Here is a 20,348-nt window from a genome sequence, read left to right as displayed (position 1 = left end):
TCTCTCTCTCTCTCTCTCTCCTCACTATATACGTATGTCATAGTGGTAACTCTCACCCTATGTTTGGGCTTGAAGTGTATGTATACAGTGCATATCTTTAAGGGCATTTCTACATTTTATGGTAAATTAATAATATACATTACTATTTTTCAAATAATATTGAGTTTAATGGGATTAAACAATAACAATAGTATTTCTCTCTCTCTCTCTTACTTGCATATGTTTATTTGTTTTTTAGTATAAATAAATTATTTACCTTATAACTAATTTTCAAATATTAATAAGATTAATTAAAAAAATAGCGATTCCCAGTCTTTTTATCCATTTCAAAGAAGGAGGGCAGGGGAGTAAATGACAGTTTGATGTACGTATGTTGAGGGGAAGGAGTCGGAGTCTAGGAGTTATTCTCTCTCTCTCTCTCTCTCTGTCTCAGAAATAATTCATAATTTCACTCTTGATGGTCAGACATATGATGTTGCCATTCAATGTTTCTCTCTCTCTCTCTCTCTCTCTCTCTCTCTCTCTCTCTCTCTCTCTCTCTCTCTCTCTCTCTCTCTCTGTTATTGGCTGTAGGTATATGTTTTTAATGGTAAAATGTTTAAGATGACTTTCAATGATGAAATGATATTAATAATATAACCTCAAAGATTAATACAGTAATAAGTTAGTAATTTAACGTATATTTGAAGTATGATGTTACTAAAGGTATACATTTGGTATCAGAACTTTCAAGATAGGCAGTTATAAGCGTTTTTAGTGGTGGTTCTAACTATTCGTGGGGTTGTTTGGTACGGGGAACGCCGTATACAGTATTCATTCATGCATACATAAACAATGCCACCATTGAGTGCAAGTGTACTGTACGATACAATTATTTCCTCTAAAAAACCTTTTGGATGGAATTTCCTCTACCTGTCCTCTGCCAAAAACCTTCAAACTCCTCTATCTCATCCTCCATGAAGAGTTCTTCTGCTGAAGGAAGGCTTTGTGAACCATTTGAGGTTTTGGGGACTGGCGGATCATGCGTGTCTTCACTCCCATCAGGCCTAATAAACTTGGTTACGAGTGCCTGCCTCAGTTTCTTTGTCCAGCACGTTCACTATGTAATCATTTTCATATAATTTTATTTTACGATAAAAAGAACTGATGAAAATTCAAAATTTGTTATGACATTACAATTTCTTAAAAAGAAATGATAAAAATTCAAAATTCAACATGAAATGACAGTTTCTTGAAAAGTTTAGATCGAACAATTCTCTCTCTTCTCGTCTCTCTCTCTCTCTCTCTCTCTCTCTCTCTCTCTCTCTCTCTCTCTCTCTCTCTCAAAAACACATCTGCTTCTCTGTTAATCACTTTTACTAGTCATTTTCATCAAAACCTATTTCAACAATAGAAAAAAATAAATGATCAAATGCCAAAAGTTACTCAAAACAAGTTAACCTTGAAAAAATTCTTACTTCCTGTTCAGCAAAGATGGATTTCAAGTTGTTGACTGCTGCCAAAATGGAAGTTGCTCCCTCCTTCGTCTTTAACTTAAGAGCAAGCTTTTTAGTTTTGAGAAAATAGGTCTTCCTCTTCAACTTCTAGGCAAATGCATACATGATGCAGATGATCAGATTACACTTCACAGATCTGAATAATACGTATGGTGATGATGATGATAATGATACCGATCATTCATACACACTGCGCTATGATGTCACAGATGCATGAGGCGGAGCCTTCCGTCTAAGCTAATGGCTGAGCAGAAGCCTTCAGAATACACTTTGCAGATCTGAATAATACCTATGGCAATGATGATGATGATACTGATCATTCAGAATACACTTCGCAGATCTGAATAATATGTATGACGATGGTGATGATACCGATCATTCATACACATTGAGCTATGACATCACAAATGCGAAAGGCAGAGCCTTCCATCTTAGTATGGCTGAGCAGGAAATCTTTCACTCACATCCCCCTCTGGAGGAATAATAGTTTTTTTCCTCCAAGCATTCCCCCGCACCTTCTCTCGATACCAGCAGCCCCCCCCCCTCCCACCTGAAATAACTTGAAAAGGCAATAGATTTTATACGTTTTGTGGCGCGTGACTTGCAGACTTTGACTTCGCAGATACAGAAAATCTATTTTTGAGAACTAGCGACTGCATAAAAGGGGAATAACACAATTCGAACACGCATAATTCGGGACCGGACTGTGTGTGTGTATAAATATGTTATATATATGTATATACGTATATATGCAAAATGTATCAAATCTATTGTCTTTTCAAGTATTTTAGGTGGGGGGGGGGAGGTTCACTGGTATCTGAGAGAAGGGGTGGGGGTAATGCTTGGAGGAAAAAAACTATTATTCCTCCAAGGGGAATGTGAGAGAGAGAAGACCTTGCATGGTTTTGTGGTTCATTTCTTAAAGACTGGGATGAAGCTGACTTTCTCCATGTTGATGCATCAGATGAAGTCTTCATTTACACAGTCTGGAAGCCTAGTCATAAAAATTACATCATTTGGGCTGCAATGTTTGATGATATCACCAATGACGTACACTATCGCCAAGTTATGAAATTTCTTGAATGTTTGGGAATTTTTTCTGTTTCACAGCCAAACAGTTAATGTGGATCATCAAAGAAAAAGGACAGTTTTATCTGTTGAAGAAACTAAAATTTTTGCATGACAAGCACCATGTTTCAAGGTTCTTCAGACACGGGAGCTGCTTCGAAACTGTAGTATCGATTTCTTCTTGTCAAGTAAATTTCCAGGTAGCTCCCCAGACCTTAATTGTGTGTGAAAACATTGGTAGAATCTTAAGGATCGTGTTGAAGCGCACACAGTGAACTATTGACGACCTGCGAAGAGAGTTGACCGAAGTGCTCAGGGAAATGGAGTTTTGAGTCTCAGCTTTTTTTTTGTGATTTCCTGAAATCATACCCCTCAAGAATGCAGGATGTGGTACAGGGAGAAGAAGGCCACACAAAATATTAAATACTTGGAGAGAAACTTAAATAAATACCTGTTCTGAATTACTTTTGTTTTTGTCCATATCAATTTTAGTTTATGCTGTAGAGGGGGGGGGGCCCTCTAATTTTGAAACACCCTATATACATATATTTATAATCAACCAAAAGAGCAGGCAGGTATTAGAAGCAAGTATTCAACAACTGACCACATCCATGTAATTAACCAGCTAAAGGAAAAATCAAACAGAGTATGACAAACCACTATGTATGTCATTTCATAGACTATGAGAAAGGCTTTTGATTCTGTCAAGACTTCAGCAGTAATGAAAGCCCTTCAAAAGCAGGGAATAAATGAATCTTATGTTTAGCAAAACACTTGAAGATATCTAGCACAGTAATCATAAAACTACATAAAGCAAGCAAGAAATTTCCAGTTGAGAAAGGAGTTAGGCAGGGAGACCCCATCTCTCCTAAATTATTTACAGCATGCCTATAAGATTTTAAGAATTTTAAGAATAGAATGGGCAATGTAGGAATTCATATTAGTGGGAAATACCTTAACAACTTAAGATTTGCAGATGACAAGTTCTAATCTGTAAATCAGGGAGGAATTACAAAAGATGATAGAATACCTGATTAGAGAAAGCAGAAATGCAGGACTGAAATGAATGATGAGTAAAAACTAAGATAATGTTCAATGAAAATGCAGAGAGATAACAAATAAGGTTTTATGGACAATGAACCATGAGCTGAAATAAAGGATATTCCTTATTATTATTATTATTATTATTATTATTATTATTATTATTATTATTATTATTATTATTATTGTTATTATTATTATTATTATTATTATAATATACGTACATACTTAGGCAGACACATAGTAAGTTTTTCCCCAGGACATGAGACCAAAATTAAAAGGATAAGCATGGGATGGAGAGATTTTGGTAAACAAAATGAGATTATGAAAAGTAAAATGCCTCTCTCTAAAAAGAAAAGTATTTAATTATTAACTAATCCAACAGAAACTTGGAGCCTTACTAAATCCTTAGAACCTAAGCTAATTGCAACTCAATGAGCTATGGAAAGAATAATGATGGGAATAACACTAAGAGACAGAAAAAGAGCAACATGGATACAAAAGCAAACTAAAATAGAGGATAGTCTAAAAACAAGTAAGAAAAAGAAATAGGCGTGGACAGGACATATAATGAGAATGTCAGATAAAAATAAATAGAGGGACAAAAAGAATAATGGATTGGGTCCCTAGAGATTGCAAATGAAGCAGAGGAAGGAAGAGAAGGCGATGGCTTGACGAGCTAAGAAAATTTGCGGGTATAGAATGGTACAGAGACCATAAACAGACGAGAGTGGAAGGACATATCCGAGGTCTTTGTCCTGCATTGGACTAACAACGACTGATGATGCTGATGACACACACACATATATATATATATACAGTGGTACCTCGAGATACGAAATTAATCCGTTCCGAGGCGGCCTTCGTATTATGAGTTTTACATATCTTGAACCGCATTTTACATGTAAAATGGCTAATCTGTTCCAAGCCCTACAAAAACACCCCAGTAAATTTCATAATAAAGCTAAATTGACCTATAAACAATGAAATACTACAACAGTTTGGACCATTCAGTACCTAACTTAATACGTACTGCTAATATGTAATACATAGTACCTGTAAATAAAGTGTATTAGTGTACATGGTATACAAGAAATACTGTACGTACATACGTACGTATGTAGTAAAATGTGGAGACTTACCTTTCGAGTGAGGCTATCTCTGAAAGTGGCGACAGAGGAGGAGGACAAACGGCAGATACGTACACTTAACTTTACAAAACACATGAAAAAATGTCAGGAAAACAAACTAAACTTGACAAAACATATTAACAAAACTGTAATACTTAACTTTATACAAAAAACTTAAAATTAAACTTCTTCACCACTTTCAACTTTTTGTTTTTTCGTAGTATCACTTGGTTCTTCCTTTTTGCTTACTCCTACTAAAGGCCTCTTTAAAAAATAACTATCTAAGGAAGATTGCTTCTGCCTGCTTTTCACAATGTTCCTGAAACGACTCAGGCAAACCTGATCGAACTGTGCAAGCATACAACCTGTGTAAGCCTTTTCGGTGTGTGTCTTTTCTACAAATTATTGCACCTTATGAAAAGTAGCTAGAGCATCCTTAATTTCTGCCGTTGTCATAGAGTCGTCCTCCTCCTCCTTGCCGCTGCTAGAGAACTCTTCTTGAACGACGTTAAGTTGCATGGCCTCCAACTCCTTCAGGTCATCCGTCATAAGCTCCTCTTGGTGCTCCTCGAGAAGGTCATTGATGTCGTCCTCATCGACGACCAGCCCCATGGATTTGCCACATGCAATGATCTCGTCAAGATCTGGTTGCGAAACAGTTTCAGGATCGTCAACTGCTCCTGAATCTGCAGCACCAGCTTCACCCACGTCGAATTTCTCGAAGTCTCGGGTGGATACGGCATCAGGCCAGAGTTTCCTCCATGAGGAATTCAAGGTTCGCCTCAAAACCTCCTGCCAAGCTTGATCGATGAGTCGGATGCATATCACAAGATTGAAATGCTCCTTCCAAAATTCACGCAAAGTGAGGTTTGTGGTATCGGTGATGTTGAAACATCTCTTGAAAAGATGTTTCGTATACAGCTTCTTGAAGTTCGATATCACTTGCTGGTCCATGGGCTGGAGGAGAGGGGTGGTGTTGTTAGGCGGAAGATAAAGAACCTTGATGAAAGAATACTCCGCTAGGATATCTTCCTCGAGGCCAGGAGGGTGAGCAGGGGCATTGTCCAACACCAGCAGACGTTTCATAGGGTGGCGCTTCTCTTCCAAGAATTTCTTCACTGTCGGGCCAAAACACAGATTTACCCACTCGGTGAACAAAAGTCTCGTTACCCAGGCTTTGGCATTAGCCCTCCACATCACTGGAAGCTTTTCCTTAAGCACTTTGTGGGCCTTGAAGGCCCGAGGAGTCTCCGAATGATGACAAGTAGGGCCTTCACTGGCGTTCGAAAAAAGTGCGAGCGTAAGCCTGTCTTTCATAGGCTTGTGCCCGGGTAGCTTCTTCTCTTCCTGCGTGATGTACGTCTGACGAGGCATTTTTTTCCAAAAAAAGGCCAGTCTCATCAGAGTTGAAGACTTGCTGAGAACTGTAGCCTTCGTTAAGAGTCATCTCGTTGAACGTCTTAATAATGGCTCCGGCCGCTTTCATGTCCGAGCTGGCCGCCTCCCCATGCTGCACCACCGAATGGATGCCAGTCCGTTTACGGAATTTTTCGAACCACCCATGAGAAGCCTTGAAGTCTGGGGTTGCCGTTGATGTCCCTTCTCCTCCGTTGCCTTCGGCTTGGGCAATCAAATCTACGAAAAGAGCGCTGGCCTTGTGGCAGATTGCTGTCTCCATTATCGTATCGCTAGCGAATTCTTTGTCTTTTATCCAGACAAAAAGCAGCCTTTCCATTTCATCGTGCACGCGGCTCCTCTTGCTAGACAAAATAGTGACGCCCTTGGAAGGTGTAGCTGCTTTAATGACAATCTTCTGCTTAAGGATGGTGCCTATTGTCGCCGGATTTCGGCCGTATTCCTTGGCAATCACACTCGATCGCATACCAGCTTCATACTTTTTAATTATCTCCATCTTCGTCTCCAAAGAAAGCATCCTCTTCTTTCCGTGAATTTCAGCTTTCTTGGGACCCATGACTATGTATATACTGTACATAATTATGTTATGTAGTATACGTATGTAGTAAAGTTCTCACACAACACGATAAAGTATACTACAACGAAATCACTAATGAATTTACGTTAATAAACGAAATCGTATAGAACGAACGAATACCGCGTGCGTACGATACCGATGGTGCCGCGAAGTGGCCGAAAGAGCACGCTGCTACATAGATGCATGATGGGATCATGGGAGAGATGCTAACCAATAGGAGAGAAGGATCTTATGGCAGTGACTAGCATCAGGAACCAATGGGAGAGTGGGAGGATGGTGGCGAGTCTACTCTGTTGGCGGCGTGCGAGTTTTAAAATTGTTATAGGTGGTCTGGGCAAATCTCGGACTTTACAGCAACAACCTTTCGTACTTTGAACAATTTTCGTATGTAGAGCCGCAAAAATCTTCGTATATGCTTTCGTAAGTTGAGCCTTTCGTATCGCGAGGTACCACTGTACAGTGCCCCCCCTGTATTTGGGGGGGGGGTGTGTGTACCAGGCACCCCCACGAATAGCTCAAACCCGGGAATAGTTAGAACTCCCTTCTAAAAATGCCTATAGCCTATCTTGAAAGTTCAAATACCAACTGTATGCCTAAAGTATCATCCTACATCAAATATACCAATAAATTGGTATTATTAATATAATTTCAAAGTCATCTTAAACATTTTACCATTAGAAATATATAAACAGCCAATAACAGAGAGAGAGAGAGAGGGAATCAAAAGATTGAAATGAACTTCTATAGGCAACACTTCTTCCCCTCCCATAAATACATATATCTTTTCCAGAGAAGGGAGAAAGAGAGGATTGAACAATTATGTTTGTCTGTACTATATCAATTTTTTGCTAGAGAGAGAGAGAGAGAGAGAGAGATAAAAGAAGAAAGAAGCAGAAACACCAAATGTATACCTTATGTAACATCCTACATCAAATTTACCTCAAATTATTATCATATTAATGTATTAATCTTAGAGATTTTATAATATAATTTCAAAGTAATCCTAAACATTAGTACCCTTAAAGGTATATGTACATACATTCGTACTTCTAACACTTGCAGCCAAGAGAGAGAGAGAGAGAGTTGTCCTTACAGTATTTAAAGAGTGAAATGGAAATATTATTGTATTTATGATTCTCACACATGAATTATTTAATTACAGTTATAGTATTATTATTGGTAAATATTAATAATAAATTATTACATATATGTACCATAAAAATTATCTCATCCCAGTAAGAGAAAGAGAGAGAGAGAGAGAGAGAGAGAGAGAGAGAGAGAGAGAGATTGCATAAAAAACCATTAAATTCCTTTACCAATTGTATGAGAAGGTAGGGAATTGATACAGAAAAAGACAAAGGGAAGAATTTTCATTTGAAATAAGTTATATTATTTATTATTATTATTATTTTATTATTATTATTATTATTAAAGATGATGGCAGCATCAGTGGAATTGATTTTATATATGGTCTTTTTCAATTCTTCTTATTATTCTCTTCTCATCAGGGCTGATATTTGCTAATAGCTGGCCGATGTTCATATCTCGGTGAAAGAAATGTTTTCTACAAATAATAATTTATTGATATGATAACAAAAGTGGTTAACAAATCTTAGTCCAAGGGCGTAACGGAATTCCAACGTTTCCAACCGTATCATCGGTTCATTTTCAAGGAAAGGTGAGCTTGAACTGATTGGAATGGGGTCGTTCGGCGGTATTTATTGTGTCCCAGGTGCTCTGTCTGATGGGCGCTGCATTTTCATTGGCTGAACAGAGGATTAAGTCCCCGAGTCAAGCTGTCTTGCAGAGGTGGAAGCTCGCACTGCTCTTCTCGTGCGGACACTGGAGACTGGGAGCGTAGTATTGGAAGGAATCATTGCCGATAGACGGGGGCGGTACCTGATTGGCCCGTTCTATCGGCTCTATGGTGCTGGCGGGCGGCGCCCTTCGTGCCACGCTTCGGGAGGAGTGAAGTCTCTGGGTGGTGTTGAGGCTGGGTCTCTCCTTCCCGATGTGTAGGGCCTCCAAGAGGCGGAGGCGACGGTGGTCTGCTGCCTTATCGATAATTCTGATATTAGGAATAATGTCATTCCTAGTTATCCTGGTATTGTGGACGTTTTTGGCATGATTATGGATGGCGCCTTCCTGAGCGTGGCAGGATATCCTCTTCGAAAATCGCATAGTCGTCATACCAATGTAAGCGCCGAGGGCATTCCCGGACAGGGCATTTGTACTGTAGACAACATTAGTTTTCTTGAGAGGGTTCTGCAACACGGGGGCTGGATTGTTTTTCATAAGGAGGTAGCTGGGGAATACCAGCACTTGCTACTGGGGATACTGGGTAAGGAACCTGAGCAAGCCCAGCTACTCGGTCCTCATTCTCTCTAACTCTGTTAGAGAGATCTTGGATGGACTGGCCCGACTGATTCAAAGTGTTCGACAGTTTTTTGCGGCGAACATCTGCTCGAACTTGGTTTCCGAGGGTGGAGACCTGTGAGCCGACCATCTCTCCTACCTGTTGCATCACCACTGCTGAGAAGGCAGTGGGATCAAAGGTGCTCGGTCCCGCTACTCCAACCGGCGTTGCCGGAATGGATGCGGTGGTGGCCGGAGAAGACATTGGCTTCAGCAGGAGCGCGAGCCTTCTCCTTAGAAAGCCTTGCTTCTAGAGCTCTTGGAGTGTGAGGAGCTCGGCTTAGCCTTCACTGCGTCAGCATAGGAAGTCGAAGACTTCTTAGCTGAAGAAGACGAAGACGACTTTTTTAGAAGTCGTCTTAACGAGGGTCTTCGGTTCTCTCTGTCCCTTCACCGCTTTTTGGGGGTACAGAGAGAGCGGGAGAGCGGGCAGGGATCTCAGATCCCGAAAAGCCCTTGGAAAGAAGCTGTAGAAGAAGAAGGGACAGGAGAAGATCCAGGAGCGCCCAAGGAAAGACCTTGGGCACCCGACACACCTACCTCAACTAACAAATCCTCTGCACCTACCGCCATAGGCTCAATATTTAAGGTCCAGGGTTGTTGCGACATCTGGGACCGTCTCCTGCGTGGCCACGGCCTAACGACTGCTGCACCTCTTGCTGGATAGAAGCGATGAGATGGGGCTGCAGAGATGGGTCAACATCACCCTGTTGACTTGCCGCCAGGGAAGATCTGAATGGCCAGCTTCTTGTCTAAGAGTGTATGGCTGGCCCTTGGCGGCGTTCTTGTTCCGAAGCCGCCCACCCAAGCCTTCAGGGTTGCTAGGGCGACCTTCCTTCACGGCGGCAGCCTGAAGAGAAGGCGAAATGAAGCTTCTAGCGGCGGGGGACGGGGTTAAACATGTTAAGACTAAGTTTGTTATTAGTATAGCGATAAAAAGAAGTCTGAAAATCGACTTACCCCTCCCACCAGCTGACTGACCAGGTCATAGCAGATGGTGCAGGCTTCTGGGTGCCAGACGATCATGGCGTTGTAGGTCGTGGCACACGGGGCGTGAGTCCTGCACTCCATCGTGGGCGCAGGGGTCGTACAGCGTTGCGTTACACCCCAGGACCTGACAGTTGGTAGCCTGTAAGTGGAAAGATACATAAGTATCAGGAGAACACTTACAGCCTAACAATTGCTCCGCTGCATGCCGGAGCATGAAAGTTAGATTAAACCAGAGCCCCGCCATAATACGTGTGGTAACAAGGCGGTTGTTGTCTAAGTTCTACGCCGGAGACAAGAGGAAATTACCCAACCAGGTGTGGTGGTGTGAGCTATGAAACCACGACGGAGATGGTAATTAACACAGTTAGATAATACTAAAATTCATCGTAAAATTAGGGTATATCCTTATTTTATAACGAAATATATATATATATATATAAATCTTTTCCCCCGCTTACTAGAAGAGTGCCCGGGTAAGAAGCAAGCTCTCCTCTGGTAGTGGGAAAAAAAAGGACAGGATTATAGTAGGCAAGCAATAGACCACTAGTAGTGACCACCCCGCCCGCTGGCGGAGCCAGACGAACTATAACCAAAGGGGCCCCCCGCCTGCAGCGGAGGCTCCGTTCGTTGACAGTGGGAGAAAGGTGGGACTGAACAATGGGGTGGGGGGGGGGGGGTGGCCTACTCCTCCCAGTCTCAACAACTACCCGCGTGCGACCCGGTACCCGAAACACGTGGTCGCCCTAAACCCCACAGCTGGGAGGAACTCCTGGCCTCCTCAGAGCAGGAGGGAGGAAGGCTACTGAGGTTTGTCATAGCAACCAAGGGGTCCACCAGACCCCTCCCTATACCTGTAGGAGGGAAAGGGGAAGGGTAGGTGCGGAGGAACACGTGGCCGCCACGCGGCCTAAGCCGCGATAGGAACAACCAAGGGAGGGCCACGTGAACCAGGCTGTACCAACACATGGGACATGCACCTAGGCTAGCCTAACACCCTAACAAAAAGGAACTAAAATTACATCATAATAGGTGAAAAAGACACTTTTAGTAAAAAAGAAAAAGAAGCCAGGAGGAGGCAAACTGTTCCGAGGAACAGAGGACTACTCGGAGCCAGCGATAGCCGATGAAGAGCAAGAGCTGGGATGCTGGGCCAGAAAACAGAATAGCCCCACCCTAAATACCAAACTAAGAGGATGGTAGGTCGGGCTAACCTAGCTAAAAATACGATGTAAAAACGATGAACGTTGATATAGTAAGCCCATAAGTACAAGAAGTCCAGTATGGAAGACCCGGGAATTCTAGACATGAGGCAGCATGGCGCCGCCGGACTAGCCGACCGCCGGGGAACCGTATAAACCTATTAGAAGGAAATACTGGTTCCTGGAAGACTAAAACATACGTAAAAAATACTACTTATGAGGCACTTAACTTAGCCGATGCGATGGCAGCACGTTTCCATGGTAATAGGTGGTGAAAAATCCGAGAAAAAGGGCACACGTGAAAAAATGCGTTCACGCGTACTGCTAAATATTAAGGATGACCGCTAGGGGCGCTGCTGTCCGTGGCGTCCTTAGTAGTAGTCAGTAGCGGCCGCATCACCCGTTAGTATCAGCTCTCTCTAGTGGGGATTTTGGATTGGAAGGTCTAAATGGTGAATGACTCGTGGTAGTGATCCCACTCGCCCCTATTCTCATACCGACACTCTTCTTTATAGAGTGAGCGAGTCGTTCCACTGACATTTTCTTAATTTTGTTTTTCTCTGGTAAGATTTAGACTAATTTTGCCTAGAAAGAATGATATTAAGGATCCTTTCATAGGCCGACACGAGCTGAGCCCGCAGATTCACTTTAGTATTGTCTTTAATGAATTTATATTATTGCTGTATACATTGATATTAATATTTGAAAATAGTAAATCATGCAAAAAAAAAAATCTCTGTAGGAGAGAGAGAGAGAGAGAGAGAGAGAGAGAGAGAGAGAGAGAGAGAGAGAGAGAGAGAATTATTATTTTTATGAGATATTTAATCTTATTAAACTTACTAATACAGTATTAATCAGTATATTGATATTTGAAAATTAGTAAATCATTTATGTACCATAAAAATGAATTTAGTCATGAAACTAACATCAAAATACACTATTTAGTGATGATTTTCACCGGAAAATCCTGCGAATAGGCGAATCCCTTGCAAATAATGGGTAGATATGGTCCAGAGAAAAATCTGCGAATCAGTGAGTCTGCGAATCCGGAGAACGCAAATACGGAGGTCCACTGTATATGTATATTGTACACACACACACCCCCACATATTTACTTTTTCTTCTGTGTTTATCTTAATTTTCATCACTATGCTATCTATGTAGCAGCGGCATCTCAAGCACGTATGGTCGTACCTAAATTTTTTGCTCGCGTAACAAAGCAAAAAATTGACCAAGTTGCACAGTTATATTTTGTACTTTACCCTATGGTAAAACAAACAAATTGCAGTGTTGCAAAGTTAAACGTATACGCAAGTTTTGTCTTTTAAAATCAATTTATGCAACAATTGGAAATATAATTTGTTATAAAAACGTGATTCAATGATATAAATTAAAATATTATTCAGGCGCAACTGAGCAACCTATTGTCTTCATCATGTGAAGGGCTGTTACAAAGACTTCAAATGGACATGCATACTGCCACTGTATTATATGTATGCACCAAAAAAAAAAACTTTAATACATTTTTCATATACATTTTAATCAAAAAAGTATGAAAACTTATATGTAACAAAAAGCTGATGTTTCATTAACAAAATAAGTTATAATTAGCTCCCAAATTAATAAAATATAACCATGTGAAGTAATGCATTTTTCGGAACAGTGGCGGACAAGAATGACAATGAAAAAATATCCTCTGATATACGCAGAGGGCAGTTACAAAAGCTGCCGTAATTTGTATAATTTATGTACAAAAATAAAAATACAATGTTCCCCCCCGTATTCGCGGGGGATGCGCACCAGACCCCCCGTGAATAGTTAGAACCCACGAATGTTTGGAACCCCTATAAAAATGCTAAAAACAGCCAATTTTGTTAGTTAAAACTCAAGAAAAACCCACTAAAAATTTTCATGCTTGGTTTTTTAATACTAGTTTTATCACAAAAAGTGCATTTTATGAGGAAATTCATAAAAAAAAAACAGGAATTTCTGGATATTTATCATAGAAAGATACTGCGAATGCGCGAATTTTCCGCAAATGCGGGGAAACGTTCCAAAGAGAAATCAGCAAATCTGGAGAACGCAAATACGGGGGGTCCACTGTACCCTATACGTAATACATTTTCATACACATTTTAAACATAAAAGCATAAACATATATAAAATTGACACATCGATTGCTAAATTCACACTTTTTGAACTATATTTTCAGAAGAGCGGCAGGCAGCGGCGGACAAGAACAAACGAAAAAACATCCTCTGATAACAGTGAGAGGGCAGTTTCAAAACCTGCCTTTGTATCATATTTATGCGCAGAAATAAAAATACCCTCTTCATAATACATTTTCATACACATTTTAAACATAAAAGCATGAACATTTTAATATAAATTGACACATTGATCGCTAAATTTGCCATTTTTTTCAACTATATTTTCGGAAGAGCAGCAGGCGGCGGCTCACAAGAACAAACATGAAAAAACGTCTTCTTTGATAACTGAGGGTCAGTTTCAAAAGTTGCCGTTGTATCATATTTATGTGCAGAAATAAAAATACCCTATATGTAATACATTTTCATTCACATTTTAAACATAAAAGCATGAACATTTATAAATCGACACATCCATAGCTAAATTTGCACTTATATAACTCGTTATTTTTGGCATAGAACAGCGTTAGGGCCATATAGTTTACCCTAATACCTATGTAATAACTCTCAATAAAATTTTTTAATATCATTTGCATAACCTTTATGATCTGAACGGTTTTTCTACAAATATATGTACTCGTTAGACATAACGGTGCTAGCGGCGTTGTTAACCAAAAATTGTGCCATAAAAATACCCTAAAATACCTTATTTTTTTAATGAATATTTTTTATGACTACCGTAAAATCGATTCGCCGCTAAGTGATTGCACTGTTAACCGCGGGCCGTCTGTATATGTGTAAAAGAAAAAATAATTTTACTTTTCTTTTCAGTGGTATATTACGTAGGTGTTGGGCATTTTTCGACCGGCATCCTCACAGTTTGATGAAATTTTATTTTATTTATAAATGTTTAATTACGAAGTGTGCTGCATCAGTGCTCATGAGCACTAAATTCACTTCTTCTGAAGAGCACTGTCAGACCATCAAAGAGCAGAAGGGTGCTCACAAGCAACAGGTTGCCCACCTATGCCTTAGGGCCATTCACTGCTACACTAGTAGCAATGAAGTGCAGGCACATACTATTTTTGATGCACATTCTACTTAATAACAATCACTTATATTTTACAGATTGTCCCTGTTCATCTCTTGACCCCTTGTTAGTTGTTTGGGTTTTAAGAATGAAGATATTCCTCAAATTTAGGTTTTTTTCCTGACCAAATAGTTGTTCAGGCTATGTAAAAGTAAATTATTCCTTTTTGACTTTGACACTACATTCCCTTTTCCCAGCCTTGCTTTTAGACGACTCAGTGAATTGGCTAGTTATCTTTACCAGACCTGTGCATTGTTCTTGGGAGCTAATAGATCTAATGCTTTTCTTGAAAAGTAAGTACCTGGATATGGTTACTGACACACAAATAGGCTATTCAAAAGTAATGGGTATTTATGCTACAAAAATTGAATTGTCTTTATTTTTTACCAAATGTTATTTTTAAGGTTTAAAAACTGCTAATAGTCTTCTGTACCTATATTTATGCTAGGGATAGTTAACACAACTTGAAAACCAAAATATTGGTCTCATGCCCATTAAAAGGTTGATACGCCACTAAATTCTGTGCTGAAGGTGTTATCCCAGTCAGAGGCTTACTCTGTTTCTGTATTTATTGAGGTGACATCTTGCAAGAGAGTCTGATTACTACATTTTGAAGTATTAACAAATGCATTAACTTCCAGCTTAAGCCTGCTTTCTCATCATGAAATTTCTCACAGGTTACGATATGTAGCTCAGAGTTCTGTCAGCTTGGAAGTTTGGAAAGAAATATCATCTGGTAACCTTCAGCCAGTTGGATGGAGCAGCCAGCATAGTATCCCTTTAGCACCTTCCCAAGAACTGTTTAACAGTTTAAAAGAAGAATCATCAGTAGCAGAAGCCAAGAAAGCTGTAGAGGAAGCCCTTTTAACATGCCATTCTGTGCCTGAAGAAGCTTTGGAAGGGGATGGTTATACTGCTATAGATCGCATTAAACAGGGAATGAAAGTGGAGGTATGTAACTTTTATTTGGAAATGTAACCAACTTTTGTAACCATCTGCTAGCATCTTATTTTACTTCTTCCCATACAGATACAAACCCTCAGCATTTTCATTTGGAAAATTCTCCTGTGCAGCTGGAATACCGGTTCTAAAAAATTTAATGTATCTCAAAGCTTCATTCAGTAGAGCTAACAAGTGGAAGAAGCCTCATTTTGCCCGCCCAAATGAATCCCTTGACACCTCGGTATTCTCATAACAGCCTTTTCAAGCAGATGTGCACTGCTCATCTCCCATCAAAGCCGGTTTTTGTCTTCCTGCCATTTTGTTTACAATTGGTTATTTTTTCTTTCTTTTGAGTGGTATATTGTGCCTTTTGTGTATAAGTTTGCTTAAATATTATGCCAACCCATTATTTACCAAAGCCTTGTACTAAGAAGCAAAGAAAGTGCCCTGGTATAGCCAAAAATCCTTGCTTCCGTTACCTAGCTTCTCTTGAAATTGATACTCATATAACTTGTAGCAAGTGTAGACTTCACTTTTGCAATGTAAGTAGCCCCTGTTCTGAATGTTGTGATTGGTCTCCTGATTTATGGAGGTATTTCAATTCAAAGGAGAAGTACAAGAGGAGGGGCACTCCTCAGCCATGGGAGGGTTTCAACTCTTCAGTGGTGGCTGAAGTTGGCATTCCTTCTCTCCTTCCCAAAGCATCTAGTTGCTGCTTCTTCCTTGGAAGAATTAAGGGGTTAGGGACACCCTTCCCCCCTTAGAAGTGGGATGAGATTGAGTTTGCGATTCAATTCCGGATTCGGACAGCACTTGGCTCTAATGTTTGAGTATTGGTCGACCTTGGACCTTCCCGGAGAATTGCATTTGGGGGAGCCAGGCTGCCAGATGGGCATATAGGTGCCCAGATTTGAACATTCTGGGCATCAAATAATGAGCATCGGCTTATATTTTTTTCTGGCCAGGTCAAATCTGGACGATTTCTAGGTGAAAAACGTAAAGCCAGAGGGTAAAGAGTAATTAAATGATCCAAGGAAGCAGAGACCAATAACCCTTCACTGGATCAAGGGATTGGTGCTTTGACCTCAGCCTTGGCTCAGGAATCCAGTTAAAGTAATTTAACTTAATTTTATGTACTCATCTGGGGATAGGGATTTCTAAATTTTAGAGAACTGTTGGTGGTAGATAGACAATGTATCTTTTTTTTCCAAAGAATCTTCACATCATTATGATACTAGAAATATTTGTGCATTATGCTAGAAAAAAAAAAATATATATATATATATATATAGATAATATATATTATATATATATTATATATATATATATATAATATATATATATATATATATAGTATATATATATTATATATTAATTTATAATATATTATTTATACACACACACACACACATATACAGTGGCCCCCCTGTATTTTCGAGTTCTCCGGATTCGCGGACTCACACATTCGCGTTCTCCGGATCGCGGACTCAACACATTCGCGGATTTCTCTCGGGAACGTTTCCCTGCATTATTCCCGGAAAATTCATGCATTCGCTGTGTTTTTCTATGAGAAATATCCACAAAATTCCTGGTTTGTTTCTGTTATCAATATTCATCATAAAATGCACTTTTTGTGATAAAACTATTAAAAAAAAACCAAGTATGAAGATTTTTAGTGGTTTTTCTTAAGTTTTAACTAACAAAATAGGCTGTTTTTAGCGTTTTTATAGGGGTTCCAAACGATTCGCGGATTTTTCTAACTATTCATGGGGGGGTCTGGCACGCATCCCCCGCGAATACGGGTACCACTGTATATATATATATTATATATATATTATATATATATATATATACACACACACACACACACACACACACACACAAGCAGTCCCTGGGTTACGACGGGTTCGGCTTACTTAATGTCCGAGGTTAAGGCGCTTCTCAATTATATTCATCAGACATTAATTTCCAGGGTTACGACGCCTACAACGCTGATTCTGGCAGATGAAATATGGCACCAAAATTGCAAAATAATCAATATTTGAAGGTTTATTTTATGAATAATGCAATGAGAATGCAGTTTACATAGTTTTCAATGCACGCAAAGCATTAAAAGTAAGTCTTTTTCTTAGGATTTTTCGCTATATTTTGGCTTGCGACGCGTCTCAAGAACAGAACCCCCGTCGTAACCCGGGGACTGTCTGTGTGTGTGTATCTATCTATCTATATATATATATATATATAATATATATATTATACATACATACACACAGTGGTCCCCCCGTATTTGCGGGGGATGCGTACCAGACCCCCCGCGAATAGTTAGAATCCGCGAATGTATGGAACCCCCTCTAAAAATGCTCATAAACTCCTATCCTAGAACATGGCAAACACCAAAGTATCCCTAAAAGACCATCCTTCATCAAATATACATAAAACATCCTATTATGGTTCATATTAATCTTTTGAAATATTATTAATACTGTTTTAAAGTAAATCTTATATTTTAATGGTTATACATAAATACATACGTATTATGTACGTACTGCATGACTTAGTTACGTATGTGAAAATAATTCAGTCCCCACATAAGTATTCAGTCATGCACGTTTTCTTTCATACTGTTACTATTTGAGACATCCATTTTCTTTTTACAAGGGAAACAATTGTATGTGAAATCACAAGCGATAGAGAGAAAGAACAAAATTTGTATGAACATTAAACAATTGTTTTACGCTAGTACAACATATGTAAACCGGGTACTCACCAGTGATGAATGTTGATTAAAGATGATGATGATGAATTAGCCGTGCAGTCCGATGAATGACGATGAAGATATGACTGCACAGCTAAGCAGAGGAGTTAAATATCCTCTGAGGGCGCCTCTTCACCTTCAGGAGGCGCTTCGGGAGGCAGTGACTCAGGCGATTTGGGAGGCACTTCTTCAGGCGATTCAAGAGGCACTACTTCAGGTCATTTGGGAGGCTTTGGAGGGTTTTTCTTCGTTCGTGTGATGAACATTGTGATTGGCAACTGCTACCGTTGCTTCTTCATGGTGGTGAGAGCTTGATTATAGGGCTCCAATGCTGTGTCTAGAATTTTAGAAAACTTCAAGGAGCGCTCCATGTAAGGATCCCATATTGCGACAAACTCCTGGAGGTCGTTTACCATTTTTTTAACTTGGACAGGCGTTCCAAAGTCAGGCCCTCCTCTCCTCCTCCTCCTGATCCTCTCCTGAACCTGGAGTGTCGTCTTCCTCGCTGGCGGACTTCGTCAGCTCTTCCAAGTCCTAGTCGGTAAGGGGGTCAGAGTGGGCATCAGTGAGGGTGCCGACTTCTTCCTCGGTGATATCGTCAAAGCCCTCACCACCAAGAATTTTTGCCAACTGGACTGCCTTATTAATGGCTGAATGCTGGATTTCCTGGGAGAAAAGCCTGTATAATTATGGACACAGTCTGGCCACAACTTACTCCAGCAGGCATTCAGTGTCTCCTTCTTCATGTCCTTCAACGACCGGTCAATGACAGACAAGACACGTGGCATCGTGAATTTACGCCAATAATCTTTCAGCGTAAATTCACTGTCACGGTCCATTGCATCAACAAGGTGCTGGAGGGAGTTCCCGGTGTAGAGTGCCTTGAAGGCACGGATGACGCCCTGATCCATAGGCTGGAGGAGAGAGGTGGTGTTGGGAGGAAGGAACTCAAGCTGGACTCCCTTGGAATAAAGATCGAGAGGGTGGCCACCAGCGTTGTCCATTATCAGCAAGACCTTGAAGTTGATGTCCAAATCGGCCAGGTATTGCCTAACTTGAGGAATGAAACTCTGGTGAAACCAGTACTCCGTCAGGACTTTGGTGATCCAGGCCTTGGGATTATGCATCCAGAAGATGGGCAGTAATGCCTTGTTCTTGTTCTTGAGTGCCCTGGGATTTGCAGCCTTGTAAATGAGGCCTGGTTTCAGCATGAAACCAGCCGCATTCCCGCACATCAGGAGGGTCACCCTGTCCTTTTGTGCCTTGAATCTGGAGGCTTTAGCTTCATCCTTCATAAGGTACGTCCAGGACGGCATTTTCTTCCAGAACAGGCCAGTTTCGTCCATATTGAACACCTGTTGTGGGCGATATCCTTTCTCCTGGATTATTTTCAAGAAGGCCTCCGGATATTTTGCGGCTGCCTCTTTGTCTGCAGATGCAGCTTCCCCATGTAGGGAAACAGACTTTAGATGGAACCTTTTCTGGAACCGGTGGAACCATCCTTTGCTAGCCTGAAATCTTTGGGAGCTGAGGACGGTCCCGGTTGTGGTTGTTCTTCTTCTTTGTCTTCCTCTTCAGGAGCTGGTTCTCCAAAGCCCAAGATTCCAACGTCCCTTCTTCATCGCCTTCCAGTGCCTCCACATCTTCGGCTTCGGCTTCCTCTTCCTCATGACCTTGTGAAGCAGTAGGAGTTGATAGCTGTTGGTAGATCTGTCGTGCTTTTTGGCGTATAATCTTGGAGTCAAGGGGCACGTTCTTCTTCCTGCAGTCCTTTGTCCAGAACGCAAGTGCAGATTCCATTTTCACGATGGTTTTGTCTCTCACTGTGGACACAGCCTTTGCGGTGCCATAGTATGTCATACTAACACTTTTTCTTATTTCATTTTCTTTTTTCTTTATATATCTAACTGTGCTCTCATTCACTTTGAAATGGCGGCCAACTGCAGCGTAACTTTTTCCCTCCTTCAACATATCGAAAAGTTTCACCTTCTCGTCAAGCTTTCATTACGGTCTTCTTTTCTTTTAGCTTCTTGGCCAGAAGCCGTTAGAAGGAGCAGGCGCTTTTTAGGGGCCATTTTCGGT

At 40.6% G+C, this 20,348-nt stretch overlaps 2 protein-coding genes across 2 annotated transcripts in view; one reads left to right on the top strand and one right to left on the bottom strand.

The window, feature by feature from the left end:
- LOC135217278 (small ribosomal subunit protein eS27) overlaps positions 1-20,348 on the bottom strand; it is a 205,202-nt gene that overhangs the window by 139,094 nt on the left and 45,760 nt on the right. The window lies entirely within an intron of this gene.
- The window catches only part of LOC135217220 (scm-like with four MBT domains protein 2), a gene marked incomplete at its 5' end in the record, with an annotated part of 91,321 nt that overhangs the window by 34,379 nt on the left and 36,594 nt on the right, over positions 1-20,348 (top strand). Inside the window, 1 exon segment of the mRNA XM_064252950.1 lies at positions 15,247-15,520. Coding sequence (XP_064109020.1) covers positions 15,247-15,520 — 274 coding nt within the window.

The sequence above is a fragment of the Macrobrachium nipponense genome, chromosome 7, assembly GCF_015104395.2.
Source record: "Macrobrachium nipponense isolate FS-2020 chromosome 7, ASM1510439v2, whole genome shotgun sequence".
Taxonomy (NCBI): domain Eukaryota; kingdom Metazoa; phylum Arthropoda; class Malacostraca; order Decapoda; family Palaemonidae; genus Macrobrachium; species Macrobrachium nipponense.
The sequence above is the reverse complement of the archived record's forward strand: the minus strand, read 5'-3'. Positions and strand labels throughout refer to the sequence as shown.